Below are 27,411 nucleotides of genomic sequence, written 5' to 3'. Positions count from 1 at the left end.
TTGACTAGATCATGATTAATAAGGGGTCAAAGGTTACGGGGAGAAAGCAGGAGAATGGGGTTGAGAGGGAAAGATAGATCACCCAAGGTTGAATGGCGGAGTCGACTCGATGAGCCGAATTAAGTTTTAGAACCCTGCACCCTCAGAATCCTCTGAGCTTCCATTTTAACCACACTTTATTATGCAGATCTTATTACTAGAACCTGTGCAAAATCTTAAAATGTGAGAATGTTTGGCAGAATTTATGCAACTATAATTCAGGACAAATTGAAACATTTACCAGTCATTTTGCAATCATTCAAATTATTTTTTTACAGATCATCATGGCAAATAGCTGACTACAACTTTGAGGAATCCATTGAAATTAGAACGGATCTGTTGTAACTTCTCTTTAATATTTGAAGATGGATCATTTTGATTTCCTGATTGACATGGAACAAACATCCTGCTCAAAAGGTTTAGACGCTGCAGAAGGCGATGACAACATTGAAGAAGACAATGGAATCAGTGCAGAAGATGTAGCTCCTCTCCATAGCGATAACTCTGACTTATTAAGGATTTCAGAGCCAAATACACAAGATGACAATACAGTCTTTGCAAGAAACCTATTACAGATCTCAGCCAATCTGGGTAATGAAATGGAGCAAGGTAACATCAGATATGCGGAGGATGTTGATGAAGAACATAAAACTCATAATGTTATTGCCGAAGGTTCATTCTTGAGTTTTAGTTTGGAAAACAAAAGCACATTTGCCTCGAATGAGAATTTAGATTCAGGACAAACTGAAACATTTTCTACTGAGCTAACAAATATGGCGTTTATTGAGGATGTAGACAAATTAGATGCTTCTAATCGATCAGAAAGCGCAAGTTCATTGGAAAGTAATGGATCTACACCATGGGTGCAAGCAATATTACTGACCAAAAGGACCAATGAAACAGGAAACTGTGCTGAGGAAAGTACTGAATATCTATTTAATAAATCTGATGGGATGACGATTGAGAGTCCTGGTCTGTCGGAGCCTTTAACGCCCTCTGTCCATGAAGAAATGCCGAGGGATAAATCTGAAGATTTCGCCCAGGTATCTGATGCAGCCACAACCCCTGATGAAATTATTATGGATCCATCAGATGTTGTTTTTTTGCAACAAGATGTGTGGCATCAGAACCAAGCATTTATTCCAATTTTGACCACAGATATTGCCACAACTGAGGAGGAGTTGGGTGAAAGCAGTAACGCTGATCCAGTGGTAATGCCCATGAACTGTGAGCCATCTAGCAGTGAACTGAAAATCCATATGGTCGAGGAAGTAATTGCAGAGAGTTGCAGTGCAATAAGCATAGAGGATTCTGTATCCACGTTACCCTCATACATTCCTTCAGTGCACAAGGAGCTTGTGGGATGGAATAACCAACTAACGGAGAGTGAGGTAATGGAATCTTTTTATAATTGGAGACACAAAGATGGACATTGAGCACAAATATAAGCATGAGTGACAGTCCACCTGAACAACTGCTCCTCAAACTTTGGAGTTTACGCTTTTATGAATTGGTAATTTAGATTTATCATTGGTGGATTGAGTATTAGTAGGTGACTGAAAATTATCCTCTGCTGGCGCCAGAGTTGGTGCTAGTGACAGACTGTGTCAGGGGCTGGTGTCGGGAGAGACTGTGTCAGGGGCTGGTGTCGGGAGAGACTGTGTCAGGGGTCTCTGCCGGGGAGAGATGGTCGTCCAGGTCGATTGTTGAGGGTGTTTACGGTTGAGCACGGACGACGTGGGAGTCGGTGGACGTGACGCTGGGAACAATAGAGGCCCCAGTGTGAGGGGATGGCTGTGAAGGGGGGAAGGGGGTCAAGGGTTGACCTGGCACAGGATACTTTGTAATTTTGTCAACGCCCTTTATGTGGTGGCTATTTGCATACCTTGGTATGCAAGCAAACAATTTCACTGTGACTTGTCACATGTGACAATAAAGTATTCAATTCAATTCAACTGCACCAGGGGTCAGTCCTGGGAGAAACTGTACCAGTGGGCATGCAGGGAGAAACTGTACATGCAGGCATGCAGGGAGAAACTGTACCAAGGGTTGGTGCTGGGAGCATCTGTCAGTGTTGGGGTTCTGTGACATCTGAACAATGCTGTACTTATTTGTCAGAAAACAAAAAATTGTGCTAATTTCTGGCAGCGTGTGTTTGGGGCTACAAGCTCATGTTAGTGTGGATTTGTAGCAGCACAAAGCGGTCTGTACTGGGTTCAGGCAGCAGCCAGTGTTGCACGGTTTTGCGGTAGCCTGATAGTGGGACTAGCATTTGACAACAGCCACTTGAATAATCTCCCCAATAAACTGCAAAAGCCCCGAGACCACAGCATGAACCTGGACACCATCTGTCAGAAGCATATCCAACGCAGCAAGAGTGAATATGGACATGATTCTCACACCAGCAGCTTCTGAATCAAACAGGCAGATAATCCCTAATGAACAAGCTGTCAAAGATCCATAATTGTGAGTTTCTTACCATTTGAGAAGTCCCAGACTACCCAGACCCTGTGGGTATTTTCAATGCTCTCTGTTACTGGCTATGCGTTACTCTTACACATTTATAGAACTTTAAACTGCACTTACTGAATTTTATGCAACTTTGTTAAGATCATAATATGCCTTTGCTTTGGACGCTGCTGCAGAGGTAGCTGGCACCCATTTGGAGGGAAGATTTTAGATTTGCTGACCAATACCCCAAACCTGCTCATCACAAACTCCAGTTAGTGAATTGTTCATTATTTATCTCTTTATTGATAATTCAGAATGGAACATTTTGTCAAACAAATCATTTAAAGTGTTCTGATCAGCTTATGTCTTGGAAAATGTAGTGGTAAGCTCTACAGACTGGTCGAGCAGGTTTGGTTGATTTCAACCCCTTGATAGTTTCCATTTTGTAATATTCTAACCACATTGCTCATGTTCAATTCTTTACTTCCTTACTTCTTCAGTTCTTATTTGTCAGCCAAGGGCAAAATGGAGAAATAGATGCAGGAAATGATTGAGAATGGAGATGCAACGGTGAATCTACATCAATGTAAAACCACAGAGGCAGTGCATTTTAGTCTCAACATCATAGGAAGGATGTTGAGGTGTTATCGAGAACACAGAACAGAGATAATACTGAGGAAAGATTAATGCAAAGGAAACCTTGAAACCTTGGGTGATCATCACTGACACAGATTATGGGGAGTTCAAGTAGTGAAAGATTATGAAAGAAGAATTTTGAAATAATGAAGGGGTGATAAATATAGACCGTTGAGGCTGGAGGATCAGGAATAAAAATAATAGATGAATCAGAACTGCAGAAGGTGAGAGGTCTTGAATACATATTTTGTGTTTGAAGGAGAGATATCAGTATCTAAGGATGAACTGAATAGATAATAGGTAGCCATGAAGTAGAATGGGTGATAGAATTAGATCTCCAACTTGTAAAACACCATCCAAGACTTAATGGACTGGGTAACCTGTTTTTGTTATTTTAAAACTTTCGGCTTCTTTGTAAATAGGCTGACTATTTCTATTTCACTATAGTCACTAGTTACAATGACTATTTCCATTTATATAGAGTTTTTAATGTTGCAAAGCTGCTCAGCAGATGTGAAGTATTCACATGCATTCTCTGGCTCCATGTCGTTTGTCCCTTTGTCGACGTGCCTCTTACTCTTTTCATGGTTAGTCTCTTTCTCTTAATGTACATAAAATACTTGCGTATTTTCCCTAATCTTGTCTGCCAGTGTTAATCCATAACCCTCTTTGCCTCCTAATTTAATTTACAAGTACCCCCTCCCTGTACCATAAATGTTTCTCCACTCCTGTCGGGCCTCCCCAGTCTACAGGTGGTTGAGTGAAGGCACAGAGTTTGATCAAAGCTCATTGTGGTCAAAAATAACATCAAGCTGCTCCCAATCTGTTTCTGGCTAAAGAAATGTTGCAAAAACGTTGAATATTCTGAGATTATTCTGAAGGGAGCAGATGATTAAAACAAATAGTTCTTCATGTTGTGGTTTGTCAATGAGAATATTTACAGCAGAGGTCTACGAGGCGAGAGGTTTATAAACCACTGACTAGAAATCAGAGTTAATCCTGAACATGTGCTTGCAGCATTGTCACGCAATCTGATCCTTCACAAAAAGTAATCTATTTGGCCAAAATACGTTGAAAAGTGACGAGAGGGTTACATTTACAATGTGCTTGTTAAAAATAGGATCTGTGGCGTTGTTAACAGGAATAGACTCAATTGCATGCAGTTTATAATAAGTTAGTTTTAAAGCACATTCTATGTGGCAACCTGACACCAGTGTGAAGGAGAAAGAGGATCCAGGAGAGATGGAGAGGTTCCCCAGATTTGATTGATTGATACTTTATTGTCATGTGTACTTGGCACAGTGAGATTCTTTGTTTGCACACAGAACAAGTAGGCAAGAGTTGTCACGTAAGGAGCGCCTACTAAGTTACTAAAGTATTCAAAAAGTACTCTTCCTCCTCCCACCCCCCAGTCCCTCATGCCGGGTCCCACTTTGTTCTTGCTGGCCCCTTTAGTGAAATATAAACTTTGGTGAGCGTTTGATCGCTGGGAGAAACACCAGGGTGGCGGCCCTGTTCACTAGGGGAAGGGAGGGACAGGAAATCCACTGGGGCCCCTGTAGGAAGTGGCCCCAGCATCTCCTCCAGACTCGAGAATCCTCACTCATTCCATCACAGACAAATTTCACATCCTCACAAGATAGATCAACTACAAAAAAAGCAGTTTGGAGTGAGACATTTCAGAAACTGGATCAGCTATTTTTAATTTGTGTATTATGATTATAGGTGGTCCTATATTAAAAAAAAGAATGGGAAAGATTCAGTCTGAAGAAGGGTCTGGACCCGAAACGTCACCCATTCCTTCTCTCCAGAGATGCTGCCTGTCCCACTGAGTCCCACTGAGTTACTCCAGCTTTTTATGTTTAAATCAGTGTTGTGTGTAATTTATGCCAAATAAATATGCTGGGTTTAGAATGTTATCATCGTGAAGGATGTATTTGAAGGAATTGAAGGAATTGTGTAACTGTGATCCAGAAACCACTAAGCACCATAAACCACAGTTTAGAGCAGTCTTGCTCAACATTGTAGGTAAACAGGTTGGAGTGAGATTTCACCCTTGGGTGTTGATATTTGGCCTCTCAGTATCTCAGCATTGAGTGTTTTGTTCTTTAACTATATTTGTAAAGAAGTGACAAAATGTAACATTTGATCAAACACAAATCATCGGTTCATTTTACATAAAGATCTTGCTGGTAAAATACACCATGGGTTAGTGTTTGTTTGCACAGAACGTGACCAATTAAAGCCAATGAGAAACGAGAAACGGGAACAGGCAGACCACATGGCGGTAGGTTATGCCTGAACATTTCTGCTTTTGTTGCCAAAATATACTTTAAAAGCACATATTTCATGTAATGAAAACCTCGACTGGCCTGTTTTCCTATTTAAGAGATAATATGCGTCAGAAAATAGCAATTAAAGCATAAAGTACCAAATTACATTTATTTAAAAAAAGGGAAATGCTCAGCAGGTTGGGCAGCATCTGTAAAGAGGGAACCAGTTAAAGTTTTATCAGAACTAGGGAGAGAGTAAACTTTATTTTTACGGAGCTGAAAAGGTGGAAGAGAGATGGATAGAATGAAGGAAATATTTCTATTAAGGTGAGACCAGATGGCTCTCGAACTAGTCAGAAGCAAATATGCTTCTGGGTTTAAGATAGGCCATCACTTGCAAGATTGCAGATCTTCAGGAAGAACAGAATAATTTCAAACATGGTTGGAAATGTTACAAACTCTCATTTCCTCAGAAATAATGTTATTTATCCTATTGATTCTTCATGCCCTCCAAGACGTGAATCAGTCAGTGATTAAAATTACCCCCACCTTCCACCTGCTCAGGCAGGAAATCAACTCATCTGTGCCATTCTCTAACGGAAACTCGCCTTGAGTCAATAATCCCAATCTGCCCATTCTTAGAACCAATTCTTACTTTGTGTCTTAGCTAAGTATGGATCATATTTAAAGCTATATTTAAGAGGGAGTTAGATGTGGCCCTTGTGGCTAAAGGGATCAGGGGGTATGGAGAGAAGGCAGGTACAGGATACTGAGTTGGATGATCAGCCATGATCATATTGAATGGCGGTGCAGGCTCGAAGGGCCAAATGGCCTACTCCTGCACCTATTTTCTATGTATCTATGTATCATATAACTAGACAATTAAGTGAAATGTATCTGCAAGTGTCCTGGTGGAAACTCGTTTCACCAGGAGATAAAGGAAAACAATCCAAAGTCCTCCCCCCACTCCCACCCCCACATAGTGGCCAGAGTCAGCCCTGTACAACAGCACAGATAGATGATCCACCTGGGTCATTCCAGGTCTTTGTGGTTCAGTTCACTAAATTATCAGAGCCTTCTCTAAATATTTATGTCAATTGACACCTTACTCTTTTACAACAGTTGATCGATTGTCCATAAAGAGAACATGTACAGCACAGGATTCAGGAGCTTGTTAAGTCACAGATACAACTTGGTCACATGTAACTGATGGCCTTTTCTCTTGTGTAGGACTCCAGCTACTTATCATTTGGAAATCAATCACCCTCCAAAGAGGTGAAAATAACAAGCAATGAAGAATCCTTGCCCAATTATTTCAATGCCAAGGAAGCATTCTTTCCTGGTAAGTATTTGCATCCCACCCCGCTGGTTCTTATTTTTTCATCTGAACTGTTTTCATACTCCTTGTTCTTCCCAGCAGCCTGTAATTATTTCTCTGTTCTCTCCAGATATAAAAGAGACCACCGGGACCAGCTGCATCACAGCGATCTCTGAAGCAGTGCTTTTCTCTGACAATCAGCATACATCAATGATAGAAACTTTCAGGGATCACATAGATGATGTCTACCAAGAACAAGAAGCTTCTACTGAGACAGAAAACGCCAGCCAGACGTGGAACTCAGTGAATACCAAATCATCATTCCGCGATTGCCAGGTAATGAACCAAGCAGCTCCTATGACCGATCAGGAGATATGGAGCGAAACCATGAACAATCATACAGTGTTGCACATAGACCAAGAACATTTGGAATGCACAATAACTGGAAAGAAAGGACCAATTAATAACATCTATGATAATGTTGATCCAAACATTGAAGGGATGGAACTGAGTGACTCACCTCGACAACTGGAGAAAGATGAGAATGAAGAAATCACAGACCTGGTCATTGAAAAGTAAGTACATTCTCACTCAAGCTGACTTGTATAGCACGGCAGCACTTAGCAATGCTGGATAATTAGTGATCAGCACAAAATAATTACCTTTTACTATTGTGAAATGAGCTGAGTAACAAACAATATATGTCTGAAGGTATGTATAATTTAACATAAATTATAACCATAAATTGAGAATGTATAACAGTACATAATAGAAGGAGGATACAAGATGCTGGAGTAACTCAGCGGGACAGGTAGGATCTCTGGAGAGAAGGAATGGGTGATGTTTCGGGTCGAGACTCTTCTTCATAGAACTTATGATTACTCAACCCAAAACGTCACCCATTCCTTTTGACAAAGATGCTGCCTGTCCCGCTGAGTTACTCCAGAATGTTGTGTATACCTTTGGTTTAAACCAGCATCTGCAGTTCCTTCCAACACATAATAGATGGAAATCATTTCACCCACTGGGTCTATCCCAGCTCTTTGTGAGTTAGATTCATGTAATTGCACTTTATTTTTCTCCATTAAATATCAATCTAAATGTATTTTGTGGGCTTCACTGAATCTGAGTCCATCAACCTATTTGATATTGGATTCTAACTTGTTGCAGAAGAGTTTCCTGACAAGTTTCTAGTTCTGTTAGATAAGGACTTGTCCAAAAATGGAACTAGTTATTGCTCAGACAAGTACAAATCTGCTGACATAGCCATGCACTCAAAACCACAATGATCAGCCAAAGCCTCAAACTCCTCCATCATCTTGACTGATGGGATACAGACAAGAGGAGGTACCATCTCCTCTATTAACATTCTTGCAGCACTGATCAGAAAAGGCACACACAGTGTGGTTATAAGAGCAGGTCGGGGCAGGTGTTCTACAGTGAATGATTAATCTCCTAACTTGGCAATGTTTGTCAAACATTGATATACTATGTTATGGAATACTCTCCAATTGGCAGCACTCAAGTCTGGCAACATCTAGATAAAAGAGTCCAGTTGATTAGCACCCTATCCACTATTTCAAACAATCATTCCATCTATCACTGTTGTACCATGAACTGCAGTGTGCAATTTCCACAAAATAAACTGCAGCAGCTCACCAAAGCTTGATGGATGCCACACAATAAATGTCCAACCTCTATGACACAGAAGACAAATTATAACACCTGCAGGATTGCAGCTTCCCACATCACATATCAGTGTGACCAAGAATACAATGCCATCCCTTCACCATCATTTGGACCAAAGGTTGAGTTCTCAACATAGTGGTAATAGCTCTTAAAGATAGCAGAGTCAGGGGATATGGAGGGAAGGCAGGAACGGGGTACTGATTGTGGATGATCAGCCATGATCACATTGAATGGTTCGAAGGGCCAAATGGCCTACTCCTGCACCTATTGTCTACTATCTATTGTCTATAATATCTTCATCACATGGTTTGCATTGTTGAAGAAAGTGGCTCAATGTCATGTTCTCAAGGATAATAGGAGATAGGCATATAGACATTGGCATTAGTCCAATTCACACATGTCCAACGAAAGGAAAAAATCTTTACCTCAAATAATATTCAGTACTCCTGTTTATCGATGCAAATAGACCAACGATATATTTTAGTTTTGTTTTATTCTTAAAAGTTACTTTTATGATTTATCTTTAATTGAGCTTCATGAAAAATTATGCTGTGTTTTATTTTTAAGGCCATTTGGCTACCACCCACTCTTCACCGAACAAAATTTCCTCAGCAATGCTGCAAGTTGCATATTGAATTATCTGGCTTTGCATTTAAAACAGCCAGGATTTCCTAAATCTGAAGCAATTACAGTATGCAATGTCCTATCTATCTATTGCCCTGCTGGCACCTGTATGCTCAGCTGCTTGTCCAGTTGTTGCTTTCTAGCCTTACTGCCCCTCCTCACCTCTCCTCCCCAACAGCTTTGAAGTCATTACTTGTTTCTTGGGCATAGAAATCTTAAGATCATAGCAGCGGCTTCCACATAACCTTTATATGGAAGCTTTTGGGCACTATTCTCATGTTGGTGTTGTGCCATTTATCTTGCTCTCATTGATCTTGCTGCCAGAGAAAACAGTGAGGTTTCCTATTAATTTGCTTGACTGCATCTAGTGCAATCAGTAGGTAGCCAGCCACAAAGCTGCAAAGGTCCAAGCTTCTACAACTGCTTGGACTTCTGTTACTACTCAGATTTTAAAAAGCTGTGGTATTCCTGTTAATAGTATTTGGCACGTGATGCCAGATGTCATGCAAGGATATGTGACTCACTGTGTAGTTATTCCGTTTTCAATCTTAAAATATTTGATGATCTAATTACAATGCTATTTTGTATCAATAAAATAGTCGTCATAGATGTCACTTTTAACAAGTATAATACAGCAACGATTTACAAAAACAGCAATTAAAGCAGTTGCTTCACTCTGCTCTGGTCAGCTGTTCTTTTAGAACGCTGCCAAAGGCAAATTCACTTCAGGGCCAGCCTTCGTGTCAGAGGTCAGAAACCAAAGTAAGGATCATATATGCTAGCCCATTGGAGCCAATGCAAGGCTACTTACTGCTAGTTTTTCTGCATGAAAACTGTGTAAGAAGGAACTGCAGATGCTGGTTTAAACCAAAGCTAGACACAAAAAGCTGGAGTAACTCAGTGAACGGGCAGCACTTCTGGAGAGAAGGAATGGATGACATTGTGGGTCGAGATCCCTTTTCAGACTCAGTCTGAAGAAGAGTCTCGACCCGAAATGTCACCCATTCCTTCTCTCCAGAGATGCTACCTGTCTGTCCCGCTGAGTTACTCCAGCTTTTTGTGTCTATTTTCTGCATGAATACTGTGGGAGAATGACGAGCTGTGATCCATTCACATCAGATCCAATCAGCAGATGGGAAGTAAGGATACCTTAGAGATCTTATTGTGGGAAGAAAGGAATTACAGAATATGCAGCTGATATTTCAAAAGGATAGGTTTGTTAGGCCTAAGAGATGTTTCCTATTCCTAGAATGTTCAGGGCCTGAAGTGTTGTGGGGTTATTCCAGTCCCGTGCTGAAATGATGGTGGAAGAGGAGAATACCACATGATTACAGCACTTTGTATTCTTAACAGACTGTTATTTTATTTGCCTTGATACAGTGATGTCATTCAGAGCAAGCAACAACCTCAAATTCTGCCAGAAACAAGCATCACAAGTAAGCCAATGGACTTTGAAGCTCTACTGGCTAATGGGGATAAACCAGACCAAGAAGTTGCCATTAGCTTGGCTTACAAACTCTACCATCTGGATGGATTTAAGAAGACGGATATTGCACCCTACATAGAAAAGAAGTACGTCCATTACACAATCATTTCCACAATAATGTTTTGAATGAATGAATTAATACTTTAGTGAAGTCAGTGAAATTCTTTCCTTGCATACGCAAGGTATGCAAAAGTCGCCATATAAGGGTGCTGGCAAAGTTACAAACTATACACAGTATCTGTGGCAGGTCCCCCTTTGTTCTCCCCTTCCCCCACCCACCCACACCGATCCCACACACCGGGTCCCCATTGTCCATTGTTCTCCCCCTACCTCACGCTGGTCTCCCTACACCGGATCCTCCTTTGTTCATTCCCTCAGCAGCGGCCTCCTCACTCCACGTGTCTGACCTCGTCCGTCTTGCACATTTTTCAGTTTTACAAGACATGCCATTACTTCTGCTGAAGACATGGTTTATAGCCAGGCTGGTAAAGAATTAGTTCTCAAATCTGCTAATTTAAAGCTTAAATAAAATTATAACATGCAGACTGTTAGCAATGACACTGATAACAATTACAAACTGATTTAGTGTAGTCATCCGAATCATGCACCAAATTCTTGTGATATGCTCCCAAGTACAATATTGCAATTCAGAGACCATGCCTGATCACAGCCAGGTCCTGTGAATCACAATGTCTTCACAACTAATTGCCGAACTATAGTCTGACAGCCCTGGGACGGAGTATAGATAAATATTAGGGTGTTGCCTAAACTGTGGGACTTTAGTTACAGGGATGATTGGGTTTGTTTTCCCATGGAGTGCAGGAAGCTGAGAGGTGACATGATAGAAGTACATACTATTATATGTGCCAGAAAGAGACTAGATGGTCATAAATCTTTATTCCACAGTGGGGGTATTTAAACACAAGGGAACATCGTTTTAAGGTGGAAAGTAGGAGATTTAAAGGGGGGGGGGGGGTGTAGGGGCAGTTATTTTTTAAACAGAAAGTAGCTGATATCTGGAACATGCTGCCAGAGGATGTATGGAATCAGATTCACCTACTACTTGTAATTATTTAGACAGATACCCAAGTAGACAAGACATAGAAAGACACTACATAATGCTGGCAAATGGGATTAGTGTAAATGGGCAAAATGGTTGGCATGGACGTGGCGGGTCAAATGCCCGGTTCTGTCCCTAATGTCAGTTTAAACTCAAAGTTATTGAAACATATAAAAAGCCACATTTAGGGGCAGATTCTTAACATTTTCATGTTTACTCTTTTTTTCTGCAAGTTTGGTTGAATTTCATTGAATTGATGACCTTTAAAATAAGTCAGCTAATGTTTCTATTAATATGTCTGATGGAATTGCAGAAATATATTCACTTCTCTACCATCATTGACAATGTTGGTCTGCATAAATATTCTTTGGCTAAATTAACAAAATTATTAAGACTATTTGCCAAACTAACCCTTCTCGGAAGAAGCAGAAGCAATCTTCTCAGATTTCTCTCCTTTTTTATCCTTTAGTAATGAATTCAGTCAGATGGTAGCTGAGGAATATCTGCAACTATTTGACTTCCGAGAGATGACCCTTGATCAGGCACTAAGGTAGTCTTGGATATCTTTTGGATTTGTTATGGGTCGAATATTATTTTGTAATAAAATATTTAATAAGCTATTAATGACAATGTTAATGTGCATCTTTTGTGAGATTCTTTTCTGATTTTGTCCACAGAAAATTCCTGTTGGCATTAGCACTGACGGGAGAGACGCAGGAACGGGAGCGAGTGTTGCATTGCTTCTCCAATCGTTTCCAGCATTGTAATCCGGACATTATTCACAGTCGAGGTACGAGCAACTATCTGGAGCAGCCTCACTGCACACCAGCTTTACTATGTTATCCATATGGGCCCAGATTGAGATCACGTGTCTGTCCAATAAATATACTTTCCAATTACTTAACAGAAGGTTATCATCTATTATTTGTATTATATGTAATTTATTCCCATCTAATTTAAAAACAGCAGGCAAGTGTATCTTGTTTTTGTTTACTTTGTTGTGGACAAAAAGACCAGTCATTCTTTTAAACCTAATCTATCAATAAGAAACATGAAGGTAAAATTAGCACATATCTATGACTGGTATCTAGATAGAAAATAGGGCCAGTGGCCCAGTTTAGGGCTCGGACCTGCCCCACTTGGAAAACATTGAACATGTGCTCGCATTATACAGGTGTTTTTGACAATAAAATAAAACAAGATCCATCAAAATGACAAAAAGGCCCAATTGCCAGTTTCAATATCCTTTTTGTAATTTGTCCTATTCAAATTTTATTTTGTCATTATATACCCACTGAAAACTGTCAATGACAAGCTAACAGTGAACATTGTTTAATCTGCAGTCAGAAGGAATAGAACTGCTTCCTCAGCAGGAACACCATGGGCCTTTACAACTGCTTCTCCAGCACTAGACCAAGCAGTCCATGGACAACTATACAAGTCTGGAGACCTCGAGTTTGTGACCCAGCATAAGACCCAATATTAATTGAGTCTGATGGTGAAAGTACACACAATGCTTTCCATGTCCAGTTTTACTGAGCATTATGATGCAAAACCATCTCCATATCCAAGTAGTTTCAGCAGTCTGAGATTATAGTTCCATTTAATCCCTGTATATTCTAGATGTGACAATGCAATGCCAGCAATATAAACAATTGATCAGTTCTTAATTGTTGTTTCTGTTTCCAATTATATTGCATTTTAACTTGAAATTAAAAAGGACAATGATAGTTAAAACAAAGAAAAGAGCTTGTCTGATCTTATAACGTTTGCTCCTTATTCTCTGTAGATACTGTCCACACCCTCATCTGTGCAATTATGCTTTTAAATTCAGATCTTCATGGAAAGGTAAGTTTCCTCGGATCCTGGCTGAAGTTAGAAACAAGGTGAATTAAACGTGTAATATATAAATATGATGGCTGGCTACTTTTATGATAATAAGTACAACATAGCTATGGCAGTTTAAAATATAGACTGCCGTTCGCGGAAAATGCACAACATTGTTCAAAAATCAGACGTTTCCAACCAAACAGATATCTGTAAAGAGTCTCATACGACCAATGCCCCAAGTCTTTGCAGGAAGTGTTGAAATAGTGTTTAATCTTTCCCAAGGTGTCTAATGGCATAAACATACTGAGGCTGCCACTGGTTCTGCAAACTGCCTGTGGATAATGGAAACCAAAGTCATCAAAATATATCAAAAATGTAGTATGGTGCTCACCTACTGAGAAGCAAGTTGTAATCTGGCCATTTTGTTTTGTGACCGATTTTAACAGAATAATCAGCAATCTGATGAGAATCAATTCATGAACAGTTAATCCTAAATAATTCAATTAAACATAACTATATTATCGATACTTAAGCAAATAATAGTACACTTTACAAGCACTAGAAGTGTACGTAACTTACTATATGAGAATTTGAGTGCTGCACATGTACAATCAGACAACAGACTGGAATTTGCTGCAAAATGCAAAATTTGTCAGCAGGCCACAGAAGTTAGAGCAATCTGCCTATGTACAAGCAAAGCTATTTTCTATTTGCATTTGAATGAAGAATCAATTTTGTTCATGTTGTGTTGCATTTGTTCTAACACAAACTCACAACCTTTTCAGAACCTTTGCTGGGTTTCTGACATGGCCAAAAGGTCATTGGGTGACTTAAGAATTCACTCTTATTACAAAACGAGTTAGATTGATGTGTACATTAATCAAAGGTGTGGTATTGAAAAGTAGGATAAATGATACTGAAAGTGGAAGACAACATAATGATGCCTGTGATGATGATCCATACACTACAGAGTAGTGTGTACTTCCTTTAAGCTTGAATAATACAAGTAGCTAACTAGCTAAATGCAAGTCATCGTGTTGATAGTATTCCGCTTTTTACTTTGACAATGTCAGACGTTTTAAGAGAACAATCCTGATCTTTCCTGACATTTGCATAAACAGACACCCGACAGTAATCTGACTCAGGCAGCTTTCTCTATTTGATTCTGGCAAGTCCAGGGTCAGTAGGAACCATTACAGCCTTTCTGCTGTTTTGTTGTGACGATTAGCTACCACAATGCATTGAGACATAGTAGGAACTCAATTAGATGCTGTTTGCTGTGCTTGGCATTCACAGACCACTAAACACATGGGAAACTGAAGTGTGTGCATAGCCATAATATATTCAGCTATGTTTAGTCTTGGCTTTACTTGAAATGTGTGCTCACATTGTACCTCGTATCCAAAAATCAACATGTGAATTCATCCTTACCCCAATTTCCTTATTACTGTACCTTTTCACCGTTGTTTATTTTGGCACTTTAGAACATTGGGAAAAGTATGTCTAGTCAAGATTTCATAACTAACTTGGAAGGCATGAATGATGGGAAGGATTTTCCAAAAGACTTTCTAAAGGTACCAATTTAAATTACTTTTCCCCTTCAACAATGTTTTCTTCCCTTTAATTGATGATCTTGACCCTGTTGGGATAAGATTTGTATTACAGTCATCTTCTGGCAAATATTTTGTGTATATGAACTCAAGGTAGCAAGTACTTATCCAATAAAAGTTCTTTCCAGCAAAGGTAACGTGACAGTGATGGTAAACCTCGCCTGATTTGATCCTTGCCACTCCGGGGCATGAAGAAAAACTCTGTAACAAAAATCTACATGCACCATGTATAATATCTTGAATAACTGATATCTAAGTTAACCTGACCTTGAAGTAAATCTTCCATTGAAACCATAAACAAAGTAAAAATCAAATAAATGTACTGGCTAACAATGCAAACTGGACTTGTAACTGCTGCTTATGAGTAAACCATAGTCAATGGTGTATTTATTCCAAACTATCTGCTCACTGGCTGTCTCTATTGAACATTCAAAGCATTCCCTGTTTCTGGTTTCCAGGCTCTGTACCATTCAATAAAAAGTAAGAAGCTCGAATGGGCCGTGTAAGTACCTAACACTTAACCCTAGCAACTGTGTTACTTATTTCATAATAAAAGCTTCCTTGTCTGACTGGATACATGGAGAAAGTGAAAAGAGGGACATCAGATCAATCAGGAAATACTGATAAACATGAGTTGTATACAGGAGCCAATGAGGAACATCAGATAGTGGGGTTCATGTGGACATGAGATCTGGACAGTCACTACACTTGTATCAATACAGAACAAAGGGGCAACTGATCCATACTGGGGCTAAGAGGGATCAGGTTCACAGAGAATCTGATGTTGGGCATCAGGGCCATAGCGAGCCTAGATTGGAACGTTACGTCTCCATCAAGCTCAGTCTACATGGTGTTGGACATCACATTTATGCAGAACTCAGTATTGAGCCATGAGTCTAGAGAGAATGCAGTGAGGGACATTCAGTTAATACAAAATCCATCCAGTAAAGTTTTAAAAATGTATCCAGAATCTAGTGAGAAACTTCTAAAACTCAGTACGGCCGAGCCTGCCCACTTGGGGACAGGAGGAATAGTGCAGTCCGACCACCATTGGAATTATGCATAACATATCTTCATGCTAGTTAATATGGCAGCATGCTGGTGGGTCTGAATGTTAACAAGCCACACTAATTAATATTAAAAATCTAACTTCATACAGAAATTAGATTAATATCCATCCTCTTTGCTATTAATTATTCCAGGGATGATGAAGAGCTGCAGAAATCTATCATGCCAATGTCTGAAGATACCATCAACATATCAGGCACGACGGACAAAGGCAGCCCTTTCCTGGAGGTCCTGCATGATCACAAAGCCCCCACCTACAAGCAAGGATTTCTTAGTCGCAAATTCCATGCTGACATTGATGGCAAAAAAAGTTAGTTATCTCTCCCACTGCATTTCCAGTTGAAGGCATCCTGGGACTGTGCACTACCACATTCTCTCTTTCAGTGAACAGAGTGAAGGGAGAATAAGGAAAAAATAAAAAGAAAGGGAAAAAAAAACAGATGGAGAAATAAGAAAGATGCTTCAGTTAACATCGTGACATGTGTGTCTGTACTGCACTGGTGATAGTCCGTACTTTGTGCTCATGTCTCAACCTACAACATAAAGTTGGAATCAGTGTGCTACACCTGATAGCTGTGAGGGAGAGAAAGCAAACACATAAATCCCAAGGTTTATGAAGGAGACAAAACTTTGTGCATGATGGGGCAAGGTCTTAGATAAGCAAATCACAGAGATTAAAATGGGGCAAGGGGCAGAGAGGAAAGAATGATGCATATGCTCTACTATAAGTGGCACAAGAGTACAACACAGTTGTTATAGTGCAGGTCAGGTGTAATGTACTAGAGTCATTGAGTATTACAGCAGAGAAACAGGCACCAGCCCAATTCACCCCCATGTCATCCAAGATGCCCCATCTACGCTGTTCCCATTTGCCTGCGTTTGACCCATATCCCTTAGACCTATCTTATCCATATTCATCCCAAAAGTCTTTTAAATGTTGTTATTGTACCTGCTCAAACATTTCTTCTGGCAGCTCATTCCAAATATCCTCTGTTAAAGACTTGTCACTCAGGTCCCTTTTAAAATGTTCCCATCTCACCTTACCCTCCAGAAAATGATTCACCTTATCTATGACCCACCTGATTTTATACCCCTCTATATAAAGCCACCTTTCAATCGCCTACAGTCCAAGGAATGAAGTCCAACCATGCCAAAACTCTCCCTTTTACCCAAGCCTGCATATCCTAGCAACATTCCGGTAAATATTCTGTGCACTCTTTCCAGTCTAATGCCATCTTTCCTATAGCAGAGTAACCAAAACTAAATTCTACAAATGCTCCCTCACCAAGATCTTGTACAACTGCCACATAACATCCCAACTCCTTTGCTCATTGCCCTAACCGATGAAGGCCAGCCTGCCAAATGCATTCTTCACAACCCTGTCTACCTGTGACGTAGCTTTCAGGGAGCTATATATTTGTTCTCTGCTCTGCAACATACTCTATGCCCCATCTGTTCGCTGTGAGCCTCGCACCAAGCTTTGACTTGCCGAAATACAATACTCACACTTATCCTAATTGAACACCATTTGCCACTTCTCGACATAATAACCTAGCTGATCAACCCACTCAAAACATCATCTGTCAATCTTTTCCAGAGATGCTGCCTGACCCGCTGGGTTATTCCAGCACTTATGGGTTATTTTAATCAACCTCTTGAGTTGGATCAAATTACTATCATAATTTAAACATCCCAGGACCTACATAATTAGTTGCCACTGTGCTGTCTGCAGAAATATTAGCAATCAACAATTACTTTTAATAACAATTTGAGAACTATAGTTGCAGATAGCCAAACAAATTTACCTCTGAGTTCTCCAAGTCCTTGGCATGGCAACATTAAGAATCTACAAGTTATAGAGGAAGGATGTGGGTTAATGGGTGGTTGCATGCACGGTGACAACTTGACTCCCTCTCAGGGAGCTCTTTCCTCTCAGGGAGCTTGCAGTCAGAGAATGATTGCTTGCACAAAGTTAGTCAAAGGCAATTGTGACACAGCAGCGTATGAGAGGGGTTTTCTGATGGAGATAGGAAGGTGGTGTTAAAAATGACTTTTTGTATATGGATATATATATTTAGAATTCCTTACCCATCCTCTTGGATGATCAGCCATGATCACACTGAATGGTGGTGCTGGCTCGAAGAGCCGAATGGCCTACTCCTGTACCTATTGTCTTTTGTCTAATCACTAATGTCCTCAAACCTGATCATGCATCCCCACACCCAACTGAATTCTGCCACTAATGCGACGATGGCAGGGGTAGCTGAAGTAATGCCTTTCTATGGCCAAAGGCTGAGCCTTGGCTTGTATTCCACAGGGCCTCTGTAAAACTAGTGTGCTAGAGAGCAGCACCATTTTAACATGCCTTTTTTAGATCCTATGCAATTTCTAGTACAGTAACATTTGTTCCAGTGCAGTAGCTATTTCTAATTCTTGCTTTCCTATGTTCCATAGCACCATGGGGAAAGAGAAGCTGGAAAACCTTTTACGCTGTGTTAAAGGGAACTATCATCTATCTGCTGAAGGTAAACTCACAAATCTGGCCTTCAGCATCTTCCAAACAGAGCCTTTCTACATTTCATTTATACTCCGCTTTTCTGTATTCTAAATGTTCAAATCACCACATTTGCTCCTAACATTCCTTCTTAGTTTCATCCATAAAACTCTTTATCTTCTCATGCTCCTTCTTGCCGTAATTGTTAAAATCTGCACTTTAAGTAAGTAGGAGTAAGCAACTCTTATAAATCAATCCAAAATCATAGATTAAATACAAAATTCAATTGCAAGTTGTTGGTATATTTGAATTGTTAGTTATGAATGATCCAAATCATATTGGATTATATCTAGGTTCTAGCCATTCAGATTTAGTGTACATTTTCTGGCCAGTTGTGATGACAAATCTCATGCAAGAGAAAAATAAATATATCAACATGGAGTAATGGTGCTCAAATAATGCTGCTCTCTGCTAGTTTTCTTTCTACAAATCTATACGGATATAATCAATCATTCCCTAAAATACCTTAATCTAAGAAAGTAATTTGTTCCATCTATTCAATAAAATAAATCCCAATCAACAGGAACAAATTAATTTGGGAAGGTCAGAAACTCTGATACTAGGTAAGCCAAACTGTCAACTGTTGTGGCTGTAATTCTCATGAAGCGATCTAATAACGATATCCCACAGTGTATAAGACCATGTACAGCGAAGATGAAAACAAATGCTTGTCTATAAATGTTAACTTTAACGCTGCCGAGCTGCTGGTGGGCAATTAAAAGCAAGCCAGCTACTTGCCAGCTCAGAGTGTGACCATTTCAAGCAAGAGCGGAACTCACTATCAAAACATGGAGGGGACGGGGGACACCATTTTTTGGCGGCCAAGCGTGCATGCGCACACTCACACACACGCGCGAGGCTTCTGAGGCTCAATCCAGCGCTAAAAGCGGAGATTTTAAAATCGGGATCACAAAAACTTGGGGGGGATGTCCCCCACCTCTCAAAACATGGGGGGGACGTGTCCCCTCTGGCCCCCCCGGGTTTTCCGCCCCTGATTTCAAGTGCTATTCGGGGTTTTTGTAGACAGTTGGTGCAACCTCCTGAAATAAGACCTGAAGATTTATGTTAATTGGATCCTATTACATCAAGACTTTGATACAGTTTTAACTGAGGCCTGAGTACTACTTGACAGAAAAGTTTGCATCGGATTTAAAGTCAATGGATGACATCACGGTAACTCTAAAACCTTGAAGGGATGTAAAGAGAAAGGAGGAGGAAACTTTTTGGCAACTCTTGCACCCGAGCAAACTCAAAATCTGTATGGTCTCTAGTGGTCTTAACTAAACATGTCCTCATTTTGCTGCCTGATGTGAAATAGACAGCCCTTGGCATTGTAGCGTTCCATGAGCACCACCTAGTGTCTTTTAGGGACCAACAGAAAACTATATTATAACTGCAAATCCTTTCAACATACAGTTGGATCATTAGGAGGAGCTCACAGATCTATAAACTTCTCCACTATTGTTATTTAAAAAAAAGTTCTATTGTACAGGTAATATTTGAGAATTGAACATGGGCTGGTATGATTTTCTGACTGGACCCAAGGTTAATTAAAGATAGACACAAAATGGTGGAGTAACTTAGCGGGTCAGACAGCATTTCAGGAGAGAAGGAATCGGTGACGTTTCAGCAGACATAGATCTTACACACATCACACTCACTAACACCATTTTGTAGTGTACTTAAACTAATCAATAATAAATGAGAATGAACATTTAAAAACAGTAGACTAAATAATGTTATTTTCAACCATACTTGATCCAAGGGGTTTAAAGTCAAAGAACTATACAACATGGAAACAGGCCCTTCAGCACACTCTGTCCATGCCAGTCGAATTGCCATTCTGGGCTAGTCCCATTTGCCCACATTTGGTTTGATTTCTCAAAACCCTTCCTTTCAATATAGTTTCCATTTCTATAGCTTTCTCTGGCAGCTCATTCCAGATATGAACTACCCACTGAGTGAAAAAGTTGCCCGAGGTCCCTCTTAAATCTCACCCGTCTCATCTTAAGCCTATGCTTAAAATCCTCTGCAGTGGGAAAAGGACCTTGAGCATTCACTTGATCCATGCCCATTATGATCTTGTACACCTCAACAAGGTCATCCCTCAGCCAACTATGCACCAGCTGGCAAAAAGATACCAGCCTATTCAGCCTCTCGCTATAACTCACACCTATAAGTTCAGGTAACATGCCTCTGAGTCATTAGGTACAATTTGCATCTACTTTGTTCTGTTGACAAGGTGCTCTCATCTCATCCCTATCCCAGTACCATCATCTGGCAATGGGAAAGGGCCACACGGTGGCGCAGCTGTAGAGTTGCTGCCTTACAGCGTCAGAGACCCGGGTCAATGCTGACTACGGGTGCTGCCTGTACAGAGTTTTACATATTCCCTGTGTGCATGGGTTTTCCCCAAGTGCTCCAGTTTCCTCCCACACTCCAAAGACATTCAGGTTTGTTGGTTATTTGGCTTGTGTAAATTGTAAATTGCCCCCCAGTATGTAGGAAAGTGCTAGTGGACTGGTGGGCGTTGCCCCCAGTGTGTAGGAAAGTGCTAGTGGACTGGTGGGCCTGGTCTGTTTCCAGGCTGTATCTTTAAAGTCGAAATAACCAGCTAGTCATTCAAGAAGCAATGAAATGTAATATGTCATTACTCTTCCTAGGATGAATACAGGCTTGATAAACAGTCGTCAGAGGAGGCGATCAGCGTTCACCACTCACTGGCAACCAAAGCTGCTGAATATAACAAACGCCCTTACGTTTTCCGTCTGCAGACTGCTGACTGGCGAATCTTTTTATTCCAGGCTCAGTAAGTATCATCTAAACTTTACTGTAACAAAAACTTAGAATGACAAATAGTACCAACAGTACAAGATGGGATTTTATGACAAACTGGTGACAGTAAAAATATTCTACTGTAAACAGAATCACAGTTCTTAATTGGGATTAGTTTTTATCGCTGGCTAAGTTAATTGCTTGAATTTAAATTTCCCAGCTGACATGTTCTACGTTCTATGACACGGTGAGATTCATATTTCTATGTCTCAAAATCAGCGTCTAGAACTCTGGATGCTAATCTGGTATATTAAGCACTATGTTGCCATATTCTCACATCCACCAGATGCCCCTAGAGCTCTGTAACAATGCCAAAAGCTTCAAATCTAATGCTTGAGTCTCCGTCATTCAGGAATAGCATGACTGTTCCACTACATCAGGTTCACCTTCCTCATCTCCACATCCTTTGATTCCGTGCCCAAAACGTTTAACAACCTACCTTCAATCTGCTCGATGACTGGGTCTCCACGGGCCTCAAGGGTGGAGAGTTACCTCATCTGGAAATAATAACTTTCTCTTCATCTCAGTTTTAAATGTGCCAAGAATTATGCCCCCGGGTGAAAAAAATGCTTAATTTGACCTCCTCTAAACTTTACCTTAAATCTGTGTCTTTCTCGTTGCACCACTTATCTGGCAAAAAGTTCACGACTGTCCACCCCACTATGCCCCTCATGTTTGTACCTCTTCATCAGTCCCCATTGGTCTTCTCCATTCTAAGGAAAACAACCCCAGCCTATCCAGACTTCCTTAAACTGAGAAAAATAACATGTCCTGCTACCTTATCTCTGCCCCTTTGTGGACTTCCTGAATAAAGTAATTGCACCAGTTTTCGTTTTGTTATATCCTCTCACTTAGTGTTTGCTCCCCAACCAATCAGCTAGGCAAAAATAATTTGAAAGTAATCAGACTTCAGTTCCTCAAAGTACATCAATAATGCTGTTTTTTTAACTCCAACAGAAGTGCGGAACAGATGAACTCATGGATCACCCGGATCAATCTCGTGGCCGCCATGTTTTCTTCACCTCCATTCCCAGCAGCTATTGGTTCAAAGAGGAAGTTTAGTCGACCAATATACCCAGCCACTGTCTCTAAACAGAAAGAGGTACATTGACGTATTTTAGTTCCACTGTGTTATTCCTACCAAAATATCTCCTTCCAAAACAATAATAGTAGCTATGAAATCCACTGAGATCTGGTAATAACTGGTCAATTAGGTAACATTGGTCGGGTACAAACATGTCGACTTTCCCTTCTAGAGGACATCTCTTTGTAAAATGTCACCTTTCCCACTGTTTTTTTATCATCCATTACAAGATGCTTGCTATTAATAGGTATATCTTTGACCCTCAATTATTTCTTCCCTTAGGTTAGTTTATTTTTTATGTGTATGCTTTTGACATATTGCATTGTTCTTGGTCACTACAGATCGCCCTCTTCCGTTCTTTGTTTAGTTGTCTTCCTGTTTCTGGCTCCAGAGCCAGGCAGAATCTCAACTCTGAATCATAAGTTAGTGTAAATTAAGCAGATCACTTTCGGGGACCATCATGGTGCTGAGATTAAAATCCGACAGGTGGATGTAAAAAGATCCAACTCCACTTTTGAGAAAGTATTTGGGGAGTTATCCCCAATATCCTGGCCGATATTTATTCTTCAAACGCAGGTAGTAAAAATGTTTCAGCTTCTGACATTAATGAGTTAGGATCACTAGTTTACAAACTTCTTCTTCCATAATTTTGCTTCATTCTTGTTGATGCTTTGTGAGTGGAGCTGAAGCAATCTTCAGCAAACCTATTGTACGGGTTAGCTCATTTACAGGTGCCCCCCGCATTATGGATGGTTTGTATCATGAATTTCCACAACTCAAAGTCACGTCTTCGGCATGTGCATCAAGAAATGCAAGCTGAATAAAATTAATTTGGTATTTATTTATTTACTTTTTATCAAATAAATTCTGTAGGAATCTGAGTTTTACTCGAGATTTCATTTTAAGTAGGGATTAGTGAATTCTGCAAGGGTGAATTTTCGCTACCTGAACGCTCACAACACAAGGATTACCGATGCTGGGATCACACAGAAGTCAGAAATCTCTACAACATCAGTTTTACTACTTATAATAAGCTGCCTCGGCAAGGCCAGCAGCATCATCAAGGACCAGTCTCACCCCGGTCACGCCCTCTTCCCCCCTCTCCCCTCAGGCAAGAGGTACAGAAGTATGAAAACGCCACAGCTCCAGATTCAGGGACATTTTCTTCTCAGCTGTTATCAGGCAACTGAACCGTCCTCTCACCAACGAGAGAGCGGTCCTGAGCTGTTATCTACCTCATTGAAGACCCTTGGACTATCTTTAATCGTACTTTACTGGATGTCATCTTGCACAAAGCATTATTCCCTCTATCATGTACATGTACACTGCAGATGGCTCAATTGTGATCATGTACTTCGGTACACGTGACAATAAAATAAACTAAACTAATACAGTTAAAGAGGACAAAGCACTCCGAAAGTTGACTATCCTCATCTACCCTGCCCGTAGAATGGGCTCCTTTATTTCAGAAAGACCAAGCTTAGGCTGAGCGATCGTTTGGCTGAACACTTACACTCAGTCCGCCTTGGCCCACTCAATCTCCCGGTTGCCAAACATTCCCATACTGAGCTTTCGGTCCTGGGCTTTCGCCACTGCCACAGTCAGGACACACACAAATTGGAGGAACATCGCATATTTCGCTTGGGCAACTTACATCCCAGCAGTATGAACATTGATTTCCCTAATTTCAAATAAGCCCTCTCTCCCCCCTCCTGCCCCCACCCTAGTCGTCTTCCCTGTATCCCGAGGCACCCACTTGTCTCATCAATGAACTTCATGCTTTGTTTCAGGAGGCACAGCTTGAATCTCATGACTCCATGTTGCAGTCGATTTTAGATGATCTTGATGATCACCAGCTGAATGTTCCAGACAAGAAAAGCAAAGCAAAGGAGTTTGAGGAGTACAAAATGAAGCAGGAATATTTTGAATATGAGGTAAGGTTTTAAAATGTGGGCATGAGCTGGGTTTGTGATACATAACAATGACGGATTGGTTGGGTAGTAAGCTTGCAGACAACACAACGCCTGGTGGAGTTGTGGACACTGAAGAAGGCTGTCACAGGATAAGCAGGATATAGATCAGTTACAAATATGGGCAGAGAAATGGCAGATGCATTTACAAACTAAAAGTATGAATACTCCACGTGAGAGAGAGAGAGATGTTTCATCATTGCTGATCTGACCTGGGTACTGTAAATAGAGGGAGATGAATGAGAACAGTTGGTGACTGTGAGATGCCAAAGGGAGCAGTTGGTGGAAACATGAAATGAAAGATAATACTGAACAGATCATGTCGCATCAGGAGAGAGTAAAAAACAGGTGTGGGATTTTACATCAGAATTACATCATCTGGTTAATCTGCAACTGCATTGATAGTGAAATTAATATTAGAGTGTTTAACTTCAGGAAAAGAGGAATGGAGAGAATAGGATAGGGAAAAATGGAAGAGCAGTTTTGGGAGTAGTTTTTATTAGCGGGAAGCTTTTGAATCCTCAAATCTTTTCTGCACCCTCTTCAGCGTTATCAAACCATCGTCCAATGTGGAAATCAAACTGTACATGGTATTTTGGTTACTCTTGTGTGATGCACAATGTGCTTCGATCCTTTCCACCAAACTAGGCTTGATGATTTTCAAATCCGTTTACTTTTTGCAGAAATGCCGAATTGAAACTTATGTGAAGCTTTTAAAAATTAAGCTGAATGAAGGCACTGATGATCTGGACAAATTTGACACCTTGGAAGGAGAAGGATGCAACTTAAAAAAATCACATTCCAGTCCATCTCTCAACCAAGAACAGGTACCGGTTGTCAAGGTGAAGAGAAATGTATCAGAGCGAAGGACCTACAGGAAAATTATTCCCAGCAGGCATAGAAAATTAATATAAAAATAATCGTATATAAAATACATTGATAAAAAAGGATTGAGTGACCTGTGGAAACCTGACTCCGGTAAGCAAATACATGAAGAAAATGGTCAAGAAAAGATGAGGTAAAATTGTAGGAACCAACATGGGGAGGGGGGGGGGGGGTATTTTATTTTTGTAATCTCTTTATGAATTTTAAAGGTCATTTTATTATGTTGCACATTCCACATTTGGAGCCTCCTGGCTCAGTCATGTGTTAGTTTATTATTGCCACGTGTACCGAGGTACAGTGAAAAGCTTTTGTTGTGTGCTAACCAGTCAGCGGAAAGACTGTACATGATTACAATATCCATTGTGTACAGATACATGATAAATAAAATAGCATTTAGTGCAAGGTAAAGTCCGATTAAATATAGTCCGAGAGTCTCCAGTGAGGTAGATAGTTGCTCAGGTCTGCTCTCTAGTTGGTGATAGGATGGTTCAGTTGCTGATAACAGCTGGGAAGAAACGTCCCTGAATCTGGAGGTGTGCGTTTTCACACTTCTGTACCTCTTGCCCGATGGGAGAGGGGAGAAGAGTGAGTGACCGAGGTGAGATTGGTCCTTGATGATACTTTTAGCCTTGCCAAGGCAGTGTGAAGTGTAGATGGTCATTGGAAGGGGGGTTGGTCTGAGTGATGATCTGGCTGCGTCCACAATCTAAGTAGAAGACTTCAAAAGAAACGTCTTCATAATTCAGCAGAGGTTTAGGGTGAAAACACTGTCTAGCGATACACTGCCTAGTGCATCATGATCTGTATGGAATGACTGGAAGTATCAAACTAATGTAGCAAGGATTTCAGCTGGTGATTGTTGGTTACAAACCTGCTGGAAAATGTATGCTTTTTTGTGGCAAACTATGATGAGAAATTGATGAAAGACCACCTCTGCTCTGGTCATATATGTGTCTAGACAAAGTGGGATGGAAGACAATTCCTGTTGAGCATAAATATCACAGATGAGTTGAAGCAAATGGCCTGTTTCTGTGCTGGAAGTTCCATCTATAGACAGGCTTTGGGTAAACCCTCCATATTTTGACATATTAGCAGACCTCCAAAGATTTAGTCATTATGAAAAGCAACTGTAGTCAACTACAATCTCCACTCTAATGAATATTTGCATAAAGAGTAAAAAAGAGGAAGAAAAACTAAATTAAAAATAAACCGCTATGAAAAGCCAAGCAGATGTTGCAAGGCAGAGCACCTTAGGACTACAGTTGAAATATTGTCATAAATTGGCTCCTTTTCATAGACCTCCACTGGGTTAAAAGATCATTAATAGAATGGAAAAGGAACAATGCAATAACAAAGCAGGTTGTGCTTTTTCTTTGCTTTTGGTCCAGTTCTCCATTATTTTACAATTACTCTTTGTGATGCTTGCATTTTATCAAAAGCAAGTCAGAAGAGATATCTCAACTTTGCACAATAATGTTAGTCAACAGCCCATTTTATACTCAACAGCTTCCATGGAAATAATTATGGGAATGATGTAAAATGGGCTGCAAATTCAACATCTGTTTTATACGACTGCATAAATTCCAAACAATCCCTGCACATGCTGTATTTTTACTTTCTTTCCTTTTTATTTAAGGCAGAAACTAGAGGTTATCATCGTCTAAATGATGTAGCTACTGAGTAGATAAGGCCAATGAGCCTCTGACAAGCCTTGTTAGCCTGTCAATTGGAGCTAATGTACACACAGAAGGAAGCTGTGTGGAGATTTATTTTAAGGCATTTAGTTGGTGATTCAAAGTAACAATGAGGATTAATGTGGTCACTCATAATGGGAGTGATAAAAGGGAGTTCCCAACATTTAGACCAATCATAACTTCTCCATCAACTTTGCATTGACAGGTTGACTGAGAGTAGGACAGCTTTTGCACTGGAACCAAATTGTAATCTGATTACAATGAGTGTATCACTCCCGCCATGGAATGTAAGTGTTTGCAATGGA

General features: G+C 40.4%; 1 protein-coding gene across 2 annotated transcripts in view; it reads left to right on the top strand.

The window, feature by feature from the left end:
- The window catches only part of LOC116967505, a 31,096-nt gene extending 3,685 nt beyond the window's left edge, over positions 1-27,411 (top strand). Inside the window, exons 1-16 of one of the 2 annotated variants that reach the window (XM_033014138.1) lie at positions 318-1,430; positions 6,630-6,741; positions 6,848-7,292; positions 10,411-10,602; positions 12,046-12,126; positions 12,254-12,366; positions 13,366-13,424; positions 14,891-14,980; positions 15,475-15,518; positions 16,219-16,394; positions 18,539-18,609; positions 21,302-21,447; positions 22,431-22,575; positions 24,348-24,491; positions 25,211-25,354; positions 27,312-27,411. In XM_033014138.1, coding sequence (XP_032870029.1) covers positions 405-1,430; positions 6,630-6,741; positions 6,848-7,292; positions 10,411-10,602; positions 12,046-12,126; positions 12,254-12,366; positions 13,366-13,424; positions 14,891-14,980; positions 15,475-15,518; positions 16,219-16,394; positions 18,539-18,609; positions 21,302-21,447; positions 22,431-22,575; positions 24,348-24,491; positions 25,211-25,354; positions 27,312-27,320 — 2,997 coding nt within the window. In that variant the 5' untranslated portion in view covers positions 318-404 and the 3' untranslated portion in view covers positions 27,321-27,411. Of the gene's footprint in view, positions 1-317; positions 1,431-6,629; positions 6,742-6,847; positions 7,293-10,410; positions 10,603-12,045; positions 12,127-12,253; positions 12,367-13,365; positions 13,425-14,890; positions 14,981-15,474; positions 15,519-16,218; positions 16,395-18,538; positions 18,610-21,301; positions 21,448-22,430; positions 22,576-24,347; positions 24,492-25,210; positions 25,789-27,311 lie in introns of those variants that run through there. The other variant, XM_033014137.1, reaches the window with a different exon arrangement.

This window comes from Amblyraja radiata, chromosome 39, assembly GCF_010909765.2.
Source record: "Amblyraja radiata isolate CabotCenter1 chromosome 39, sAmbRad1.1.pri, whole genome shotgun sequence".
NCBI classification, from domain to species: Eukaryota; Metazoa; Chordata; class Chondrichthyes; order Rajiformes; family Rajidae; genus Amblyraja; species Amblyraja radiata.
This window is presented reverse-complemented; position numbering and strand designations above follow the sequence as displayed.